This window comes from Leucoraja erinacea, chromosome 5 (genome assembly GCF_028641065.1).
Source record: "Leucoraja erinacea ecotype New England chromosome 5, Leri_hhj_1, whole genome shotgun sequence".
Taxonomy (NCBI): Eukaryota; Metazoa; Chordata; class Chondrichthyes; order Rajiformes; family Rajidae; genus Leucoraja; species Leucoraja erinaceus.
Window position 1 is genome coordinate 35,698,508 of NC_073381.1, and position 21,757 is coordinate 35,720,264.

The 21,757-nt window shown below is 42.0% G+C and overlaps 1 protein-coding gene across 1 annotated transcript in view; it reads right to left on the minus strand.

The window, feature by feature from the left end:
* Window positions 1–11,717: 11,717 nt before the first annotated feature.
* The window catches only part of mfsd2b (MFSD2 lysolipid transporter B, sphingolipid), an 82,345-nt gene continuing 72,305 nt past the window's right edge, over window positions 11,718–21,757 (minus strand). Inside the window, exons 15-16 of the mRNA XM_055636362.1 lie at window positions 14,824–17,471; window positions 11,718–13,453 (exon numbers count right to left, since the gene is read on the minus strand). Coding sequence (XP_055492337.1) covers window positions 17,417–17,471 — 55 coding nt within the window. The 3' untranslated portion in view covers window positions 11,718–13,453; window positions 14,824–17,416. The remainder of the gene's footprint in view (window positions 13,454–14,823; window positions 17,472–21,757) is intronic.

The window sequence follows — 21,757 nt, forward strand, 5'->3', positions numbered from 1 at the left end:
TAAGTTGCTGATTTAGCTATTTTAATACCGAGGTTATGAACATGATTCAATTAAGTTAAATAAAAGAAAATGCTTGTCAACTTACCAACTTGTCAGATTTGAATGCAATGCATTAATGGCTACAACCGAACTCTGGGGTTGACTTGTTTGATCCCTTGCATTCACCCTGCCCTTACAAAAATGTCTTGCTGTCTTAATGGAGTAACCTAACCATTGATTCATGTAGGTGGCCCCAGTCCATTGACCGAACAATTAGTAGTGACTCTTGCTGCATATACCATAACCCTCCATTCCCTGCTGCCACATGTTAGACAATCCACTTTTGGTTTGTAAAATTACTTCCCTATTCTACTTTAGAACAATTATCTTCCTATTAAATCTTAAAATGTTTTGAAACCCAAAATTCTGGTGGGATCCCTATTGTAGGGTTACAAATTGTATAGCAGGTTGATGAAAATACACTGAAATGGCAGAGAAGTGGCAAAAAAAACTTCATGCCTTTTCTTTAGAATTTCTGCAGTACTTCTGCTGAAATTGTGGAAGCTGATTGGGGGAAACCTGTGCAAACAACCCCTCCAGATGAATTGATGAAGCCAACTACAGAATAAACTGCACAATCTTCACCATCCTCTATTTCTATATCCAGCTGTTCTTAAATTGCTTCAACACTTCTGGTTTCAAGATTGTAAATAGAAGTTACTTAGTATGAAAAGTTATTTCCTCGCATCACAGCCAAAATTACTTTCCACTTGCTGATACTGTATCCCGTAGACATAGTCCATGAGGAAATGACACCGATCTGAAACTTTAAGTCTGTTTCTCTCCCCACAGACACTATCTGACCTGCTGAGTATCATCAGCGATATCTGCTTTTATTTGAAATAATAGTACAGTATATTAACTTCACCGACACCTATTTGAAAACCAACTCGATTGTAATCATGTATTGTCTTTCCGCTGACTGGTTAGCATGCAACAAAAGCTTTTCACTGTACCTCGGTACACGTGACAATAAACTAAACTGAACTGCAATCGCTCTTGTTTCTTGGCAGCCTGAACAAGATACAGTGAGTGTAAATGTCCCATGTGATATTTGATCACAACAGCCATTAATTCACACACTGCTCATTTGACTACTGTTGAACATTCTATTGACTTTGCTGATCATAGAAACATAGAAAAATAGGTGCAGGAGTAGGTCATTTGCCCCCTTCAATATGATCAATATAGCACCACCATTCAATATGATCATGGCTGATCTAAAATGTACCCCGTTCCTGCATTTTCCCCATATCCCTTGATTCCTTTAGCCCTGAGTTAAATCTAACTCTCTCTTGAAAACATCCAGTGAATTGGCCTCCACTGCCTTCTGTGGCTGATCAGTGTCTTGTGCATGCGTGGTGTCAGGTCTCTTCTGGCTTGCCATTCAAGACTATGCACACAGTACACTACATTGGATTGCATTAAACTGAACATGTCATTGTTCTGCTCAATTACACATATTGTCCACCATGTGCTGTCATGTCTTAGCTGTCTCTTAGGATTCCACAACCCCTCCTGGTTTTGATATAAATGTAAGCTCGACGACAGGAATCTACATGTTCTATGAGGAGAATATGCCTGCTAAGGATTTTGTTAACACACAAAAAAAATATTTTTAATCTGAATTCATTTGGATCCATAAAAATGTGATTTAATGTACTTTTTAGTTTTAATGCTGAACCAGAGTCATTTTCGGATTTTGTTAAAAGTTGTCATGGTTGAATTTAACCCACTCCTAATGTTAGCATTATTTACAAACAGCCTGAATTGAGTTTATCTTAGCAGGGCTCAGGGTCCAATTGCAGCTGCGTTTCCTAAAGATTTGCTGTGCAGCTTTAAAAGGATGTATTTCCTGCCAGCAAGGAAAGAATGAGTTAGCCAGGAAGGACATGCGCAATAAAAAGCATTGAGACTGTCGCATTATTTTGGGATCAACATGTGAATGTTGAATTGAAGGTGGGTTTTTTTTCCAGAAAGCACAGTAAGGGAGGATTGCCCTTTGTACAGCGATGAACTCGGCAAGGGGGTGAGATGAAACAATGAGATGTCCAGTGCATAAGGACAAAGGTACATAGGAACAAGATTTTAATATATTTAGAAAAACGGCCATGGTAAAGCCGATGAGGAGATAACATAGACTGCAGATGTTGGAATCTAGGGCAAAAAATAAACGTCTGTATGCTCAGCGGATTAGTCAGAGGGTGGTGAATCTGTGGAATTCTTTGCCACAGAAGGCTGTGGAGACAAAGTCAGTGGATATATTTAAGTCAGAGATAGAACGATTCTTGATTAGTATGGGTGTCAGAGGTTATGGGGAGAAGGCAGGAGAGTGGGGTTAGGAGAGATAGATCAGTCATGATTGAATGGCAGAGTGGACGAAGGGCTGAATGGTGGAGTAGACGATGGGTCAATTGCCCTTCCACTCATGATCTTATGATGTTATGAATATTTCCCCATAAAATTGGGAGATCGCATGCCAAGTTTAATAAGCGCCATATTTGTTCGTCCCATCTCTTCCCCTTTTCTCATCATATTAAAATATACCTACCTTTCTCCAGTTTTAATGAAGGGCGTTTTCAGCCTCTCCATTTGAATTTTAGATTCTTAGTATCTGCGGTAATTTGCTTTTGTAACATTTTGACAGGAATATGAAACCTCTGTCAACTGCATTGATGGAAATTGTATTGCCTCCCAGGAAGTAACATAATGGGTCCATAGAGGCTGCACCATAATGGTTCCTTTGTATAAGAGCCACCCCCCACGTCAATGACACTGCAAGATATTACAACCCATTATAGTTCTGCCTCACTGCACTACTGATCATTCACTGAAGGCTGTTTGTCAACCGGAAGCAGCTATCAAAACTAATCAAATAAAAGGATCCATCCCAAGGACAAAACAGTTATACTAATTTTGTGCAGATTACCATGGGAGGTTATCGAGTACTCTGAGTTTTTTGTGTAATGTTAGACGCCCTAAAATGCTCAATGAATGATTTCAATATTTAGAGTTCAATGTTATGTGACAGACCTGCACACATGTGATTGCCCTCGTTGTATTAAACAGTGTGAAGAATAGTGAAGAAGAGTGATTGGGCATGGATGATCTTCAGAATGCTGAGATAATTTAGGTGCCAACAAGCAATTTATTATACATGGGGAGGATAGAAATAGGATATATTATACACGAGATGGCTAAAGTGATAAGTGGCGCGCAGTATATCTAGAAACTGCATTGCTGTTCTGTGCACCACATGATCGACAAGATGACTGAACATTATAAGTTGACTTTTATTTTCCACCCCATGCTTTCCTTGTGCTTCAGTGAGACCAGAGTACTGAGTATGAATCTTTACTTCACAGCTTTCAGGCTTCACGTTTGGAAAGATCTACTCAATTTTTATTTTAGTTATTCACTTAAACTGGATATCAATCTTCATAAGTGGAATAGATGTCCTTCATTACGATGTTAAGAGGCAGATTTCATGAACTCACACTCATAATGGATGATAGACAAAAAAGCTGGAGAATTGGGCAATCAGTATCCATTAAATATAAGATGTGGTTAAATGTTGCTCCTGCAAAAATTGTTTTTAATATTGCTCATTTTCCTTAAGACCACAGCCCTGTAACTTTAGAAATCAAACTTTTCATGTGGAGAAATCTCCCTTAAGGGCCCCTGCTGAAAATGATGTTACTCTGGAACTGCTTCTTCCCCTCTGTAACCAGTCTTCTGAATGGCCCTCCTATGAGCTAGGGTATTGTTTGATTCACCTCTACTCCATTGAAGACATTGGACTTTGTCTGTGGAACTGATGTGCTACAATGCTGAAAAACTATATTCTGCACTCTGTATCTTCCCCTTTGCTCTATCTATTTACTCTTGAGTTTGAACTGATTGTATCTATGTATGGTATATGTAATTTGTTTGGATAGCATCTATATAACTAAAAGTCTCATCTTGACCACTTCCTGTCTGCGCTCTATATTGATTTTAGAAAAAATGCTACCATGTATCGCTATGATTTTTGGCCATCTTACTCACAGTCCTCCTGAGGCAGCCCCGAGGACTTTTCCGATCGATGAAAAATCTTGAGATCAGCTGATTGGTCCTCTCGCCTGCCAATCACTACGATGAAGGTAACGCCCCTTCCGGGGGGTGGGTGGGGGAGGACGATAAAACCCCAGATGCCTGGATGTGAGTCGGTCACTCTGGAAGATCAAGAGGGAGAAGCCACAACTTAATCCCCAACTGTGATTCTAAGCTGTGAATCAACTGAACTGTGAGTCTGCAATGTACTTCCAATAAATGATTTGTTAGCGCTTAATGACAATGCAATGAGTTGTTTGGCAATTTGGTGGCCTGCAATCTGCTTGAAATGCTGTGAAATTGAATTTGGTGGTCTGCACTCTGCTTGAAATGCTGTGAAATTGAATTTGGTGGTCTGCACTCTGCTTGGTGGCCTGCACTCTGCTTGAAATACTGTGAAATTTAATTTGGTGTCCTGCACTCTGCTTGAAATGCTTTGAAACTGAATTTGGTGGCCAGCATTCTGCTTGAGATGCTATGAAATTGGATTTGGTGGCCTGCATTCTGCTTGAAATGCTATTTCAAAGAATAGCAGTGAGTGAACTGTCAGCTCACCAGCCCCGAGTGACTGATCTGCCAGCCCACCAGCCCTGAGTGACTGAGCTGCCAGCCCACCAGGTCTGAGAGACTGAGCTGCCTGCCCAAGAATCCATTTGGCCCACAATGTCCATACTAGCCTTCTGGAAACCAGTCCCTTTGGCCTACAACACCAATACTAGTGCTACTATGCTTGAAATGCTTTGAAAGCCAGCATTCCCCCCCCCCTGCCCCCCCCCCCAGTGAGTGAACTGTCAGCTCACCAGCCCCGAGTGACTGATCTGCCAGCCCACCACCCCTGAGTGACTGATATCTGAGAGACTGAGCTGGAATCCATTTGGATGTCCATACTAGCCTCTGGAAACCAGCCTGGAATATTGCGCTACACTACAATAGGGGACCAGCCCTCCCGTGTGAACAGGGGATACAACAGGTCCCACTTAGTCCAGTTCAAAATAAAGCCTATCACTGTAACTTGGTACGTGTGACAATAGTAAACCTAAACCAACTTAAGGCCATGGTGGTGCAGCGGTAGAGTTGCTGCCTTACAGCGCTTGCAGAGCCAGAGACCCGGGTTCGATCCCGACTACGGGTGCTTGTCTGTACGGAGTTTGTACGTTCTCCCCATGGCCTGCGTTTGTTTTCTCAGAGATCTTTGGTTTCCTCCCGCACTCCAAAGACGTACAAGTTTGCAGGTTAATTGGCTGGGTGTATGTGTAAATTGTCCTTAGTGTGTGTAGGATATTGTTAATGTGTGGGGATCACTGGTCGGCGCAGACTCGATGGGCCGAAGGGCCTGTTTCCGCGCTGTATCTCTAAAACATAAAAAAAACATAAACCTAAACCTAAACCAATAGTATTGGTCAGAATATCCTCCACCCAATGACTGATTTCAATAGTCTTAAAGTATCCATAGATGCTTAACAATTTTTAAGATTATTTTAATATAATTCTCCTATCTACAAAATTCTAGAACTCCCGAATATCCCACAATGCTTACACACATGCTGGTGAATAGGGATTATTTCCTCACACCTGACTAGGGATGCTGTCTGTACAGAGTTTGTGCATTCTCCCTGTGACCTGCATGGGATTTTTCTGAGATTTACAGTTTCCTCCCACACTCTAAAGATGTACAGGTTTGTAGGTTAATTGGCTTGGTATAAATATATATTGTCCATTGTGTGTGTAGGATAGTTGCTGGTCGGTGCGGACTTGGTGGACCGAAGGGCCTGTTTCCGCACTGTTTCTCTAAACTAAACTAAACTATTTCCCAAAAATGTCGTAATCCAGATTGAAATTAATTAACAATAGGTCGTATCTGTAAACTTGGAACCTAAAAGCTGAAACTTTTGATTTGTAGTTCCCTAGCTGTTTAATGGTATTTTATTTTTAGTTAAATTATATGTGCTGTTTCCTCAAGCTGCTGTATCCTTTATCTCCCACCATGAATTACAATCAAGTTTCATGCTGGGCATTTTTCTAGCTGTTGCCAACTCGGTGTCAGCATGCACAACTAAGTAAGTTACAGAAGCTGCCCTAAAATTCTCAACATCTACAGCCCCCAGCTGTCAAGCTGACAATTTGACAGACTATTAAATTAGCTGTCTTCCATTTCAGTCATCTCAGGATGTGTGTGTAGCAGAAATGAAGGCAGTGGGAGAAACTGTGAATACTATAATTTGCTTTCATTGCTCATAAAAAGATAAAAATGAAACATACATCTGCTATTTTTCTCATCTTACGAGCTGACTGGCAATTCTACAAACTCTTGTTTTAATAGGTTGTGACAATAAAACTTGAATTTCGATCAAACAATGGCTGCTATTGTATCCAGAGGCAAAGAGAAAATGATTTTGTCAGAAACCAATACCTGATCTGGACAACAGATTCAGAACCTAAAAAAATTGTGCAACGTGGCTGCATTTTCATGTTTAATATAATCAATGATGCCAATCGTAGCATATTTATCTGATCAACAATTGATAGTCCAATGTTAATGTACCATTTTACCTAAACTACTGCCTTTGTGCATTTTACATTACACTTTGAAATCCAGTTATGTTTTAATATTTGGGATTTTGGAATTATGTTGTGCATTGGTTTGAATGCTTGTTAGCCTTAAAAGATGCATGCCTCCTTTGTCTTCTTGCTCTTATCAGATTGTCTGTGAAATTAGTTTGAACATTTTCATTGGAAGTGGGCCCACAACACGAATCTGCCTGGTGATGTGAAGAACTGTTACAGCATAGTTTTGCTTCATTGTGTAGGTTAGGCAGAGGGTGTTGAATCTTGAAAGGGGAAAGAAGGTAAATATTTAAAACAAAGGATTATTCCAGGACAATGGAGGGTGAATTGGATTAGTAAAGTACTTGCAGATGAGCCAAATGTGTGCAGCAGGCTGGTACACCCACCAGCTAGGTGTAGACTAGGTGACCAATTCACCAAACACCTGCACTCTGTTTATCAAGGCCTGCTGAATCTGCTGCCTCCCCATTGCCAGACTGACCTTTCTGTCAATCGCCTCCTCCATTGCTGCACACAAACTGGAGGAACAGGACCTCATATTCCACTTGAGTAGCTTACGATTAACGGTATGAACATTGAATTCTCCAATTTTAAGTAAACCCCTCCACCCCCTCTCCTTTCTGAGTCCCCACCACCCCCCCCCCCCCCCCATCCATTTCACTAATTTCTCCCACTATTCCACCCAAAAACTCCCTGCTCCTTTCCCCTCCTTCATACACTCAGCTCATCCCTGTCCCTCATTTCCCCTTTATCCCTTTTCCCTTCCCCTGCCCTTCTCTACCTATGTCCCTCCCTCTGGCTTTACATTTCACTCATTTTCTTTCCTCATCTGACCTCCTTTTGTTTCCTTTTCATCTCTACCCTTTGTCATTTACTCCATCCATCTGCCAATCAAATCCCCCCCCACCCACGTATCCACCTATCATTCAGTAGACACAAGGAACTTCAAATGGTAGAATCTTGAGCAAAAAAAAACATAATTTACATATTCTCAAAAGAAATAAACACAAAGTACATGTTCTCCTGATAAATAAACCAGAGAAAAATATGTTCTCCAGAGATACTGCATTTTAAGAGGGAGTTAGATGTGGCCCTGGTGGCTAAAGGGATCAGGGGGTATGGAGAGAAGGCAGGTATGTGATACTGAGTTGGATGATCAGCCATGATCATAATGAATGGCGGTGCAGGCTCGAAGGGCCGAATGGCCTACTCCTGCACCCATTTTCTATGGTTCTATGTTTCTATGCTACCTGACCAGCTGAGTAACCGCAGTAGTCAGTGTTATTTGCTCCACTGATCACTTGCCGGGCATTGTCCCGTCCCCACCTATTTTCCATTTTTCTCCCTTCTGCTACAATCAATTGAAGTAATGTGTTGACTTGTTCATAGCCTTCACCGATGTTGCCTGACATGTTGAGTTCCTCCAGCAGTTTGTGTTTTGCTATGCTTTTATGGTTCCACATTGTTGTTAGTGATAAAATGACACATCGGGAAAGGTTTCATGAAATCTCAAACGTAAAGTTTATAAAGATATTGCGAGCACAAGGGTTCATAGACAAAGTTTCTGTCAGAGCTCAAACAGCTAAAACAACAAATCTTTTTGATGGTTTGATTCTGGATTTGTATCATGCCAGAGAGAGCACCATGATTAACCCATTCACAATCAATACAGCACAAAAATGCTGCAAAATAAACCAGTGAACAGGAATTAATGCAAATAATGCTTCAAGGGCCAGGTTGCCAAGACACACATATGTCCAATTACATAACATTGTAATAGGCACTGCTGTTCTGAGGATGAGAATATAACACAAAGGTTTACTCTGATGATCTTGTGTTAAAAGTCAATCAGGGAAGAAGAATATCTGAAATGTTAAGCTTACTGCTTAATCTTGATTCTCTCATTGTGATAAATACAAAACTACATATCAACAGAAAGACGAGGTACTAAAAGAGTTTGCATGGCGATAATTTTATGCAGGTTAGAAGTACATTTTGAAATGTTCAAGGGCATTAAACTGTCACACCGTCACATTATTTCAGATATTGCATAACCCTTTTGTTAAAGATTATTCTGCTGTGAGTCATTCCCCTGCGATGCTTCATCAACCTCTAGCTGTTCCATTAACATTTTTTGATGCCCTAAGCATTATGATTCACAGCAACCCACCCAACAATAACTATGAAACCTCCTTACAATGATTAATTTTTTTTTTTTTAACCCAGTGGGAGGTTTACCTCTCCAGACCAATATCCCAGCAGATTTGATCCTTCCCTCTGTCCATTCCAACTCAATTTCATCATTTCTTTAATTGGTTAATTGACTTCTGTAAAATTGACTATGGTTGCTGACTGTGCAGAGCTTCTATGCACTCCTTGTGACTATGTGGGTTTCTCTGGGTGCTCTGGCTTCTGTAACATTGTACATATACATTCAGGGTTATTTGGAAGATTCTTATTAAGGTCAAGACGATATACACAAGAAGACCCTAAGTCTCACTGTGGCAGGGAAGCCTTTCAGTATCAAAGGATCTCAAAGTTGCTAGCTACCTTCATCTTTAGATTAGTCACATCGATTTTTGCTGACAACCCAAACAATATCAGTTTACTACAAAGCTTCTGCCCTCATTAGCTGTCCTTCACAACTATTGTAAGGTTCTTGTACGCATCACTTTTTCCCCAGCAATGATGTCAGTACATTTAGCCATGTGGATCAAGATTTTGCAATTCCATATCTAAACTATTTCTCTCTCACTAGGGAGAGTGGCGTAGTATTGGAGAGACTGCTTTACGGCACCAGAGACCCGGTTTGACTACGGTTGCTGTCTGTGCAGAGTTTTTATGTACCTCCTGTGACCACGTGGGTTTCTCTGGGTGCTCCAGGTTTCCTCCCACACTACAAAGACGTATAGATTTGTAGGTTAATTGGCTTCTGTAAAATTATAAATTGTTCCTAGTGTGTAGGATAGTGCTAGTGCACGGGGTGACCGTTGATCGGCACAGACTCAGTGGGCGAAGGCCCTGTTTCCGTGCTGTATCTCTAAAGTCCCCACCTGGCAAAGACTATACCTCAGTGCCTTAATACCAACCCCTATGGCTCAGATTCCACCATTAATTTCAGTTCTATGAAGTATCTTGCAATATCTATCTATACATAACTAAAGCTCTGATCTTGTTATCTTCCGGTTGCACGGTCATTCTATTTGCGCTAAAGCGTTACGCGATAGCACTACGTTTTTTGCCAGCGTACTCCCCATTCTCCTGCGCTGCGATTGCACCAAGTTTTGTTCTGATCGGTGGTCTAATGTAAACTTTAGCGAGGTTTAATAATCTTTAAAAAAAGCGCGTGCGCAGATCGATCTCCTCTCCTGCTGTTCAGCGCCGCATGGATTGGTCTTTTCTCCTGTCGCTCCGCGGAACGGTCCGCCCCTTCCTGCGTTATCATGTCTTTACTGGAGCAGTGGATGGCTGGCGGAGGTTTCTAACCGGACCGCCCAACGATGGCTGGCGGAGGTTTCCAACCGGGCCGGCCTGGGAAATGTCGCCACACAGAAAGCGGAGAATCTGATCTCGGCGGAGGAGAATGACCAGTGACTAGTCAATGGGTGGGAATGGCTGCGCTGCCAGAGAGCCGCTAAGAGTGGATGGGGGGGTGTGAGGGGTTGAGGTGGGATGGCATGAGTGGGGTGGGGGGGGGGGGGGGGGGGGGGGGGGGGGGGGGGGGGATGGGGGGTGATGGGAGGAGGGGGGATCAGGGGCGTCACAACAGGAACCCGTCAGCCGTGCCTGCGCAGTTAGGGGCTATGGGTGAGTGGTGGAATAATGCATTGGGGAACAGGTTACCTTGGGGGAATGGGTGAGTGGTGGAATATTGAGTTGGGGAATGGGTTGTGTTGGGGGACCAGGCCTCCCGTGTGACAGGGGCAGTCTAGTTAACAATATTATTGTCAACAAATATGAGGTTTTCTTGTTCTGTCGGCTCATCCAAGGTGTGATGGATTACCATGTTGTGAGCATTATTGAGATGCAAGGGCCTGCATGGCATACTACATGCAAAGCTGTTTTTTATTTACTTGAGTGAGTATCCTATATGTTACTTGAGAACATTGGAATTTGACAAGGGAGAAGGCCGTATGGTCACTGGAGCCTGCTCCAACCGTGCTGATTATGTTCCTTGGATTACACAGGCAGAAAAATCGTGTAGTGAGTCAGGTATTATTGAGATGGAGATGGGTCCAAATAATCTGTCTATTTCTCTAAGTGCAGGCGGTTTAAGTTATATCTGTTTAACTATATTTCATAAGAAGCATGTAAAAAGATGTTTGAACAATTTTCCTTCTGGAATAGCAAAAAGTTTTTATCTTTTTGAAATACCTTTAAAGTATTATGTACAAACCAGGTTCTTTTAGAATTTCTGTCAGAAATGTATTTTATTCAACACAATTGGCACAGCTGGTGGAGTTGCTGCCTCGCGATGCCAGAGACCTATGTTCAATCCTGACCATGGGTGCTGCCTGTATGGAGTTTGCATGTTCTCCGTGTGACCACATGGATTTCCTCAGGATGCTCTGGTTTCCTCCCATATCCCAAAGACGTGAAGGTTTTGTAGGTTAATTGGCCTCTGTAAAATTGCGCCTAATGTGTAAGGAGTGGATGAAAACGTGGGATAAAATAGAACTAGTGCAAACGGGCCTGTTTCCATGCCGTATCTATAAAACTAAACTGAAAACAATTGTTGCAATTTGAAATTTTGTGCCAAACAATATTCTGAAATGACTTTGGTTTAATTCCATATACAACAATTCACCTTTTAGAGGAGTTTAGAGAAGCAAAAATATAAAAATTATCCAAAATCATTTACCAACAAGAGTAAATGAAAATTAGATGCAAACATTATATGTAATGTTTTATTTAACAAGTTTTCATTAAAACAAGTTACATTAATTATTCTGTATTTTCATATTCATAACATGCTATCTTAAATGTCAATATCCTTTATACATCCAACTTGGTGATTTTAATTCACCAGGGAGTGTATTTAAAATGTTTTGGCCAATCAGCATGCAAATTTGTTCAAGCATGCCCACACAGGCAATCATTACAGAACACATGGATTATGGATGCAACATTGTCATGCTAAATGGAAAAAAGGTTGATTGGTTCTTGAAGAGCTGATATAAGTGTATTATCCATTTGACCCTGGCCAGTCTACTCTAGCTATGTTACAAAACTGTGTTCAAATAATGGAAGTTTGCAAAATATCATTTTGAAGCAAATCTCTCCATCCAGGTAGTTCTTATACAGGTAGATGAATCTTCTTGCGTGCATAGCCTAAAGTTGTAGGACAACTTGTTCTATTTGATCTTATTTGATTGTGCTTGCCGGGTTGATTGCATTCGTCAAAACAGGGTTGAGGTAGATGAATAAGTTATGATTATGTTAACCATCATTTTAGATCTGTTTATGACAGATTTTCAACGTTTTATTGTAATGATGAATGTCAACAGCACCACTAGGCTTATTTGCTTGGAAAGTGAAATGAACTATACATTGTTTAAAAATTATATGGTCATTTTTTGATTTCACCATGTTGAGAAACAATGTCATTATTCCACTGCTCAGTTCACATCGACACACTCAAACACCCCCACTCCCTTCTCCAGTAGACTGAAGACAGGTACATTCATTATCAGTTACCTGTTGTATCCTTAAGGGCCTGTCCCACTTGGGCGTCATTTGCGCATCACACAGATGGCGCACGGAGATTTTGTACATCCCAAAATCTTGGAGCGCCATGCGCGACCGCGCATCACTGCCTACGTTACCACGCACCATGCACACGTAATGTGTACCATGCACACGTCGTGCATCATGACGCGTAAATGATGTCGTGCAAATGACGCCGAAGTGTGACAGGCCCTTTACTCCTTACTTCAGTGTCTGCCCCATCTTCTTAATCAAATGTAATTGCTCGAAGACTGTCCCAGTTGCCATGTTCCTATATTTTGAAATACCATCCTTAAAGCTCTGCCCTTCACTTCATATTTTTTCACCTTTTAAGGCATGTTTTAAAACCTACTTCTTAATGCCATCATATCCTTGTTTGGCCTGGAGTGAAACAGTATTTGATAAGAAGCTTGATACATCTTGCATTATTGATATATTTAAATGGAAGCTATTGTTCTGATTTGTGCTTCCATTACCATAATTTTGTAACAACCACAAACTCTAACTTTGATCAACTAAATCTGGTGAAAGATATTTCCATGTTCCCTACAGTATTAGATATACTTGCACATAATGTTTAATTTTCTTTCCATTCTTTATGTTGCTGTTTTCCCATCAGACCAACTGAGCAAGAGGACAGAAAACTAAAATATAGGACATGTTGTTTTGATTTTATTTATATCTGTTCTGGGACTAGGAGGCAAGGAGTTGCAGTGGTGTTTCAAACCTTCCACCTAGCCATTTACCTGCTTGCTGGGCTCTGTTCCTTTGGTCTCCAGCATTTTCCAAATAATGCTCACAATTCCTCTCTTACTCATCTCCCTTAAGTTCCCTCATGCTTATCTAAGAGCGGAAAAGAACTCAAATGAAGAGAACTCTCCCAAGCCTCAGCTCCTGTATTTTGAACCTATCAACACATAAACACTTGTATGAGACTATATGGAAGATCACGTACAGTAGGCTGCAAATTAATCCCATGGATGTCATAACAGCAATTTGAAAGCATTATTTTTGAATATATTCCAAATACCTGTACAGGTGCACAACCTTTTATCCGAAAGCCTTGGGACCAGACACTTTTCGTAATTCAGAATTTTTCGGCTTTCGGAATGGAAGATTTTTAGCGTAGATTTTAACGGCTGGCTCAGTGGCAGAGTGCTCGGCTCATATCCACAAGGTCGTGAGTTTGCGCCTCGATCCCGGCAGTTACTCGATCGCGAGTTTGAGTCTTCAATGTAGTTTTTTCTTGCAGAATAGGAGAGAATAGGGAGGGTTAGGCTGGGATCATTCTCTGTGAGATAATCTAAGTGCGGGAGACAAGTGTAGGAGAGGTGTACTGACTGTGTGGGCAGAACTTTGGAAGTGATTGCCCACCATTCTCAAAAGCCGCTGTGTCTCCCTGTCCCTCCAACTCCAGAGGAATCCGCTCCCCGATGGGCCGCTACGGCGACAAGTGGCAGTTCGCCCACAGCCCGAGCTGCGCCCCCTCATCCGCAACCCGGGTTCCTCTGGAGTTGGAGCGGTGCTGGGCTAGAGTTGTTGCTGGCTGTGAGTCTCTGGGATCTCCGTGCTTGCAGTCGGTGTCCCGTTGGTCCTGACGTCTCCGGTCACTCCCTAGAATGGAGCTGAGACTGGGAACTTTACCGCCCTTGCCCCCTCCCTCTGCAACTGCAAACAACCCCACAGTTCCCAGTCTCAGCTCCTGTACAGGGGGGTGGCCGGAGACGTCACAGCCCGAGCTGCGCCCCCTCATCCGCAACCTCAAGACCAAGACGCACCTTGCACACCATCAGCTTCGGTCCCTACGGGGAGCGTGTTCCTCTGGAATTGGAACGGGGCTGGGCTGGTGCTGGCTGTGGGTCTCTGGGATCTCCGTGCTTGCAGTGGGCCTGGGGGCCGGTGTCCCGTTGGTCCTGACGTCTCCGGTGACTGGCGCTAGCTCCGACGTGAAGACAGTGCAAAGCCCCCGCGCCGGTGCAATGGGCGGGGAGCTGGAGAGGGGAGGGAAGGGGTCACACACATGGCCGGGAAGCAGAGGGGTGTAGGTGGGGTGAAACTTAAGGGAGCGACAATTTGCTGCTGCCTGCCCGCTGAGTTAAAAAGTTCTCATGCAAGACTCGCGATACACTGTGTATCGTGTCTACCGTGGGAACGTTTTAACTCAGCGGGCAGGCAGCAGCAGATTGTCAATTATTAACCCTCCCGCGCAATATACCCTCACCTTCTCTTTTATGAATGGGGATTTAGTTCCCCTTTCTTCGAGGACCGATGGGAGGTTCCGCTGTCACCTCTGCGGGCCGCCCTCGGTGAACGTTTTCAAGGACCTTTATTCAAGGACTGAAAAAATGTCGCTATTCGGAGGTTTTCGTTATTTGGATCGTCGGATAAAAGGTTGTGCACCTGTACTGATAAATTTCAGCTCAGCTTTTGACTTGGAAATTATGAACAGACAGGGATAAAATAACTGCTCTTAAATCGTCATCTTGATTATTTTTGGAATGTAATGCATATAAACCACTGATTCCCCAAGATAAATTCCTAGAACTGTGATGCATTACGGTGTATTACAAATTATAATTGACCAAATCTTTTTCTGTTGAGATATTAGTTGTTTTTTCAGCATGAGGAGAAAGTGATTAATCTGTCCAATTCCAAGAATACATGAGCAGAAAGTATTGGAATTGGTTGTAACGGAGCTGTTCTCCCATAGAGTTGATCTGGACATGGCTGCTGATGTGACTTTAAAAATAATTTTACTCTGCAAATGTACACTGACACAATAGCACACTGTCTCTGAAATTGTATCTCTTTTGCGCTCCTTGTTTGGATGCAAGATTGTGAAAAAATGCTCAGTGGGAAAACCAAGGGAAGAAGTCCAATGTTCACAGAGGTACAGTCCAGTCCTTCAAGACATTGGGCTTGTTTACTTGCAAGCAGATGTTATATAGAGGAAACTCCTAACCTGTAACTGTATCGGAGACCTTGTCTTAAAATCCAACCCTTGCTTTGGGTTATAACCTGTCTTTTAAAGATGTTGATTATATTCATCACTTTAAAAAAAAACTATCATTGGTTTACCAAGATATGTAAATACTGATTTTTAAGGTTGGTTGGTGGCTGCAACAGGCAGTGAGAATTGCCCACCTAAAATACTCATTTACTCATAATCCTTTCTATCACTTTCAATATTCTACCACCAAAGATGAATACAATCAAAACAGTAATCTAAGTTTGAAAAAAAGTAAACAAATCTAAATTGGACCATGTATTAAAGATGTCATTACCATATAATATAACCATATAACAATTACAGCACGGAAACAGGCCATCTCGACCCTTCTAGTCCGTGCCGAACACATAATCTCCCCTAGTCCCATATACCTGCGCTCAGACCATAACCCTCCATTCCCTTCCCATCCATATAACTATCCAATTTATTTTTAAATGATAAAAACGAACCTGCCTCCACCACCTTCACTGGAAGCTCATTCCACACAACTACCACTCTCTGAGTAAAGAAGTTCCCCCTCATGTTACCCCTAAACTTCAGTCCCTAATTCTCAAGTCATGTCCCCTTGTTTGAATCTTCCCTACTCTCAGTGGGAAAAGCTTTTCCACGTCAACTCTGTCTATCCCTCTCATCATTTTAAAAACCTCTATCAAGTCCCCCCTTAACCTTCTGCGCTCCAAAGAATAAAGCCCTAACATGTCATTGTGTGATATGTTAATCTAAACACTTCTCCATGAAACAAAACAAAAATTGGTTCCAATTGTTTATTTTGGCTGTAATTTTCCTATTTAAAAAATATGGTTATTTCTGGACATTCTTTTAGAAAAATGTAACGATTAATTTTATGTATGATGGATGTTAATGTTGGAAAATTGAATTGTTTGCAAATCTTGGATACACTGTCTTATCAAGCCCTGCGAGATGATAGAATGGTCACACAGAATGTCATGATCTGTCTTTGATCTCAGTTAAGTACCTTCCAATACATTTACGGCCTTGTCTTGTAGTGGGTATCCAATGTTCCTCAACACTAAATCTGACTCCAAACTTTGTACTGGTGTGGGCTTAGAATTTGTGCTCTCAAGTACTTTACTAGACAGTCTAAGTCAATTATTTCACAATGGATCATTTAAAATGATCAAACAGATTCAGTGAACTTACATTCTGCATTAAGGATAAAGGATCCGTGCACTAATTTACAATATCATTTAATCACTTGCATTGCAACTCGATGACCACTTAAATTCCACTAAATCAACACTGTGGAAACTTTGTAATAATATGACTGGTCAATATTCTACTTATTGCAATTTGGAAAATTACAGTAGTTGTAATTACTGTAACAGTGGTGTGTAAACATGTACGTATATTTCAAAACTCCCAACCAAATGATCAGATTTTGGAGATTGAATAGCATTTTATGTCAATTACATGAATATTGTAGTGTCCAGTTTCTAATCTTTTGATTGTTTTATATATTTTGTTTTGTAAGAATAATGAAGTACTTAACTTGCCAATAATGCAATTTCATTATAAATATTCCTTTTGGTAGTTCATTACTTAAGAATGCAAAAAGTTCAATTTTGTTCTCCAAATATTTACATTGTTCTAAAAGCATTAATAATTTATTAAGAGAAAAATGATGCTTCTCAAATATAAAATAATATCACAAAAGTCCTGTTAGTAATTATGATGCAATAAATTAAAATTGGAAAAACCTAGTAAATAAAAGGAAATGTATGAATACTATGCATTCCTTCACACAATATTAAATTAACCGTTTGCACATCAATTATTTTTATGTGAAATCAATTCAATATTTTAAATTTATAAAATAACTGCATAAAGTGTATTAAAGTATAAATCATTGCAATAGCCGTTTGCAATCAGTGTAATATACACAGGTACTGCAGCAATAACAATTCCTGCAGATGGTGGAATCTATGGCTTGTAAATGTTTGTCACGTTCAGTCCTGATATTTGTCATAATATTCTCCGCATGTCATTCAATGGATGTTCACAGTTCTGCCTGTCGTTCCTGTAAAGCAGAAAAACACATCAAGTATGAAGTGGAAATTGCATTCATCTTGAAAAAAAAGTGCTTTTCAATGGATGCGATTTTTTTTATTTCAAGTGTTAAAAAAATATATTTTCAAATGGTCCATTTAGCAAAGTGATTTCAAATGAACTTCAACCCCAAAAGTAATCTATCATTGCTGTATCCATTAAGTAGCAACTGTGGGCAACTTCCTTCTGTGACTCCTCCATGATCAGGATAGAAGGGGATAGGTAATTTTAATAACCTTTCTCTGCTGGGCACCAATGCACAGTAGATGCGGGAGTTAGGTGACACTTCATGGGCATAGTGATTATGTTTCTGTTCCATTTAATAGTAGCTGCTATGCGAAAAAAAGATCATTTAATTGTTGTTTTCCTCTTCCATAATCAATGGGTGCTACTATTTTGCCTTTACTGCAGCCAAACAAAATATTTCACCCTAAGATAATTCAGGTATGGGTGTGAGCAAGATGAAAGAGGTGGTGACACTTTTGAAGAAGTGTCCCAACTTGAAATGTCACAGGTCCATTTTCTCCAGAGATGCTACCTGACCCGTTGAGTTACTCAAGCATTTTGTGTCTATCTTTGGTAAAGGTATTTTTTGTATTTTACAGTGTTTTGCGGAGACTCTTACACTTCCACCCTCCCTGTTGCTTCATGGCTTTACTCCTACTCAGGATCTCCTACCTGAGCTTGGTCACTGAGCAACCTGAACCCATTATTGAGTCAGTTAGTGGGAGTAGCTGTGTGGACCTGGTACTGCCTTATGCAAATTGGACCGTATCAGCAGATAAATATCAAACCCAAATGTTTTCACACCTTCAGGCGCATTCAAGTTATTTTGCAATTAGACCACAAATTGCATGCTGATCCCAGATTTTCCAACAGACCTGTTTTATAACACAGCAACCATTTAGCACCTGTATTCAGTTTGCACCAAATAACCTTCAGCTGTTTCACACATTATATAACCATATAACAATTACAGCACGGAAACAGGCCATCTCGACCCTTCTAGTCCGTGCCGAACACGTATTCTCCCCATGTCCCATACACCTGCGTACAGACTATAACCCTCCATTCCTTTCCCGTCCATATAACTATCCAATTTATTTTTAAATGATAAAAACGAACCTGCCTCCACCACCTTCACTGGAAGCTCATTCCATACAGCCACCACTCTCTGAGTAAAGAAGTTCCCCCTCATGTTACCCCTAAACTTCTGTCCCATAATTCTCATGTCCCCTTGTTTGAATCTTCACTACTCTCAGTGGGAAAAGCTTATCCACGTCAACTCTATCTATCCCTCTCATCATTTTAAAGACCTCTATCAAGTCCCCCCTTAACCTTCTGTGCTCCAAAGAATAAAGCCCTAACTTGTTCAACCTTTCTCTGTAACTTAGTTGTTGAAACCCAGGCAACATTCTAGTAAATCTCCTCTGTACTCTCTCTATTTTGTTGACGTCCTTCCTATAATTAGGCGACCAAAATTGTAAACCATACTCCAAAATTGGCCTCACCAATGCCTTGTACAATTTTAACATTACACCCCAACTTCTATACTCAATGCTCTGATTTATAAAGGCCAGCACACCAAAAGCTTTCTTTACCACCCTATCTATATGAGATTCCACTTTCAGGGAACTGTGCACAGTTATTCCCAGATCCCTCTGTTCACCTGCATTCTTCAATTCCCTACCATTTACCATGTACGTCCTATTTTGATTTGTCCTGCCAAGATGCAGCACCTCACACTTATCAGCATTAAACTCCATCTGCCATCTTTCAGCCCACTCTTCCAACTGGCATAAATCTCTCTGTAGACTTTGAAAATCTACTTCATTATCCACAACCCTACCTATCTTAGTATCATCTGCTTAGAATCATTAGTCACACATTGATTCCGATGGCATATTTAGAAATCTGAATGTATTAATTAGATGGCTCAATCTCAAATGTTTACAATACGGAGTGAGGAATATTATATAAACCCTGTTTAAGAAGAAACTGCGGATGCTGGAAAAATCAAAGGTAGATAAAAATGTTGGAGAAACACAGCGGGTGAGGCAGCATCTATGGAGCAAAGGAATAGGTGACATTTCAGGTTGAGACCCTTCCTCAGACTGATATGGTAATTAAGGCCTGGTGGTGTTCAGGCAGGCGGTGCGGGCCAGTGTTGGGGCCCGGGGCCTGCAGGCGGTCGAGTCACGGAGTGTCGGTGGCAGAAGCGGTCTGGAGGCGGGCCAGTTTAAGGTCCTTGGTGGAGTCCAGGTGGGCCAGGAATCGTTTATTGAAGGCGTGGATCTGCCGTTGGATGAAATAGAGTTGGGGTCCGTTGCAGGTCTGGGTGAGTGAGGCCTGAGGTTTCGTGAGTGAGGCCTGAACTGGGAGGTAGGGAATTGTGGCCGGAATCCATGAGATACAAGATGGAGGTGCAGGCAAGCCCCGAGCAAGCAAACGTGGCTGGGATAACGGGTCTGTGTTAAGATGTGGTCGTAGAGTTGGAAGGAAGCGGGGATCACAGAGGGGGGACAGTGAGAGAGGAGGTTGTTTAACTGTATTCAAAGAGAGGAGGAGAACTTCTTCAGAATAGGCATACCTTGAGGAGATTTTGCAGATAAACCCCGATTCATTGTAATATGGGGAGTGCAGCAAAGGTTGACTGGATTAATCCTGGGAAAGTATTTTTGTACTATTATGAGAGGTTATGCAGGTTAGGACAATACCTTCTTGACTTTAATAGAACTAACTGTGATCTCAGTAAAATTCTTACTGGGCTTTGCAGGAACATGTTGAGTTGATGTTTCCCTGGGCTGAGAACCTATCTTTGGGATAACAGTCTCAAGATAAGGGGTAAACCTTTCAAGACTGAAAAGACTTGGAAAGTAAGTCTTTCGAGGCCTGTCAGGAAGGTCAGAGACTGGGTATATCTAAAGCGGAGATCAAGAGATTTTTAGATATTAAGGGAATCAAGAGCAATGAATTAAGTGCAGGAAAGTGGTGCGGAGATAAAACAAATGAACTATGTCCTGATTGAATGTCAGAGTAAGCATGAGGAGCTGAGCAGCCTGATGTCATTTCTAATTCTTCTGATCCTGTTCCTTTCACAAATTGTATATTTGGTGGCATATTGGTACTGCGGTAGAGCTGCTGCCTCAAAGCACCAGAGACCCAGGTTCAATCCAGACCTCAGGGACAGTTTACACATTCTCCCTGTGGCCAGGTGAATTTCCTCCAGGAGTTTGCTCGGGGACACCTTCTGGATGTGGGTTTGTTGGTTAATTGGCCTCTGTAAATTGACCAAGTAAGTAGGGAGTGGATGAGAAAGTGAGATAGCATAGAACTAGCTTGAACAGGTGATCGATGACAGTCATACTCAAAGGGCCGAAAGGGATGTTTCCATCTTATGTCTTTCAATCAAATATGCGATCACATCGGAGCTGCGAACTCGCCATCGTGGGGCTGGCCGGCCTCGGAGCATGGGGAGCGGTGGTGACTCGCTGCTGCGACTCGACTCCTGGGGCTCGGAGGCTCCAGCAATGCAGCCGCAGGTCCGGTGGACTGGGACATCGGGAGCTTGCGGGTCCGGATGGAGAGACCGCTTCCAGGAGCTCCCGCAACGCGACTTCTCCAGCCCGTGTCGCGGGGTTGGAACGACCCGGAGCGGGGACGTACATCGCCTCGCGCGGCTTCATGGCCGTGGAACATCACAGCGCCCACCGGGGGCTCCAACACTGTGACTTTCAGACCGGGAGCGGCGCCGTAAATCGCCCGGCACGGCCTAAAATGGCCGTGGGACTTAACATCGCCCACCTGGGGCTTGGACGTCGGGAGAGAAATGGAGTACAGGGGAGAGAAAAGACTTTGCCTTCCATCACAGTGAACCCACTGTGATGGATGTTTGTGTGAATTAAATTGTGTGTATGTCTGTAGGAAATTGTCTTTGTTTGTATGGCTGTGGAAACGGAATTTCGTTTGAGCCTCACTGAGGCTCAAATGACAATAAATTGTATTGTATTGTATGGACTTTAAAACTGAATCATAGGACACCACCAGCCTCCAAGCAACCTTCACTGCTGGAACAACACTCGGTCGTCTTGCAGTCATTATTTCAAAGCATATTGACACCCAGCCTAAGCACCACCATAATGGGCACTTGCTCAATTCAGAGCACCCCCAGCTGGTTCGTTGTCTATTACGTCTGTAGGTGCCGCCATCGGCATTGACCAAATATGAACGTGGTTCGGAAGCAGTTCCAGAAATTAC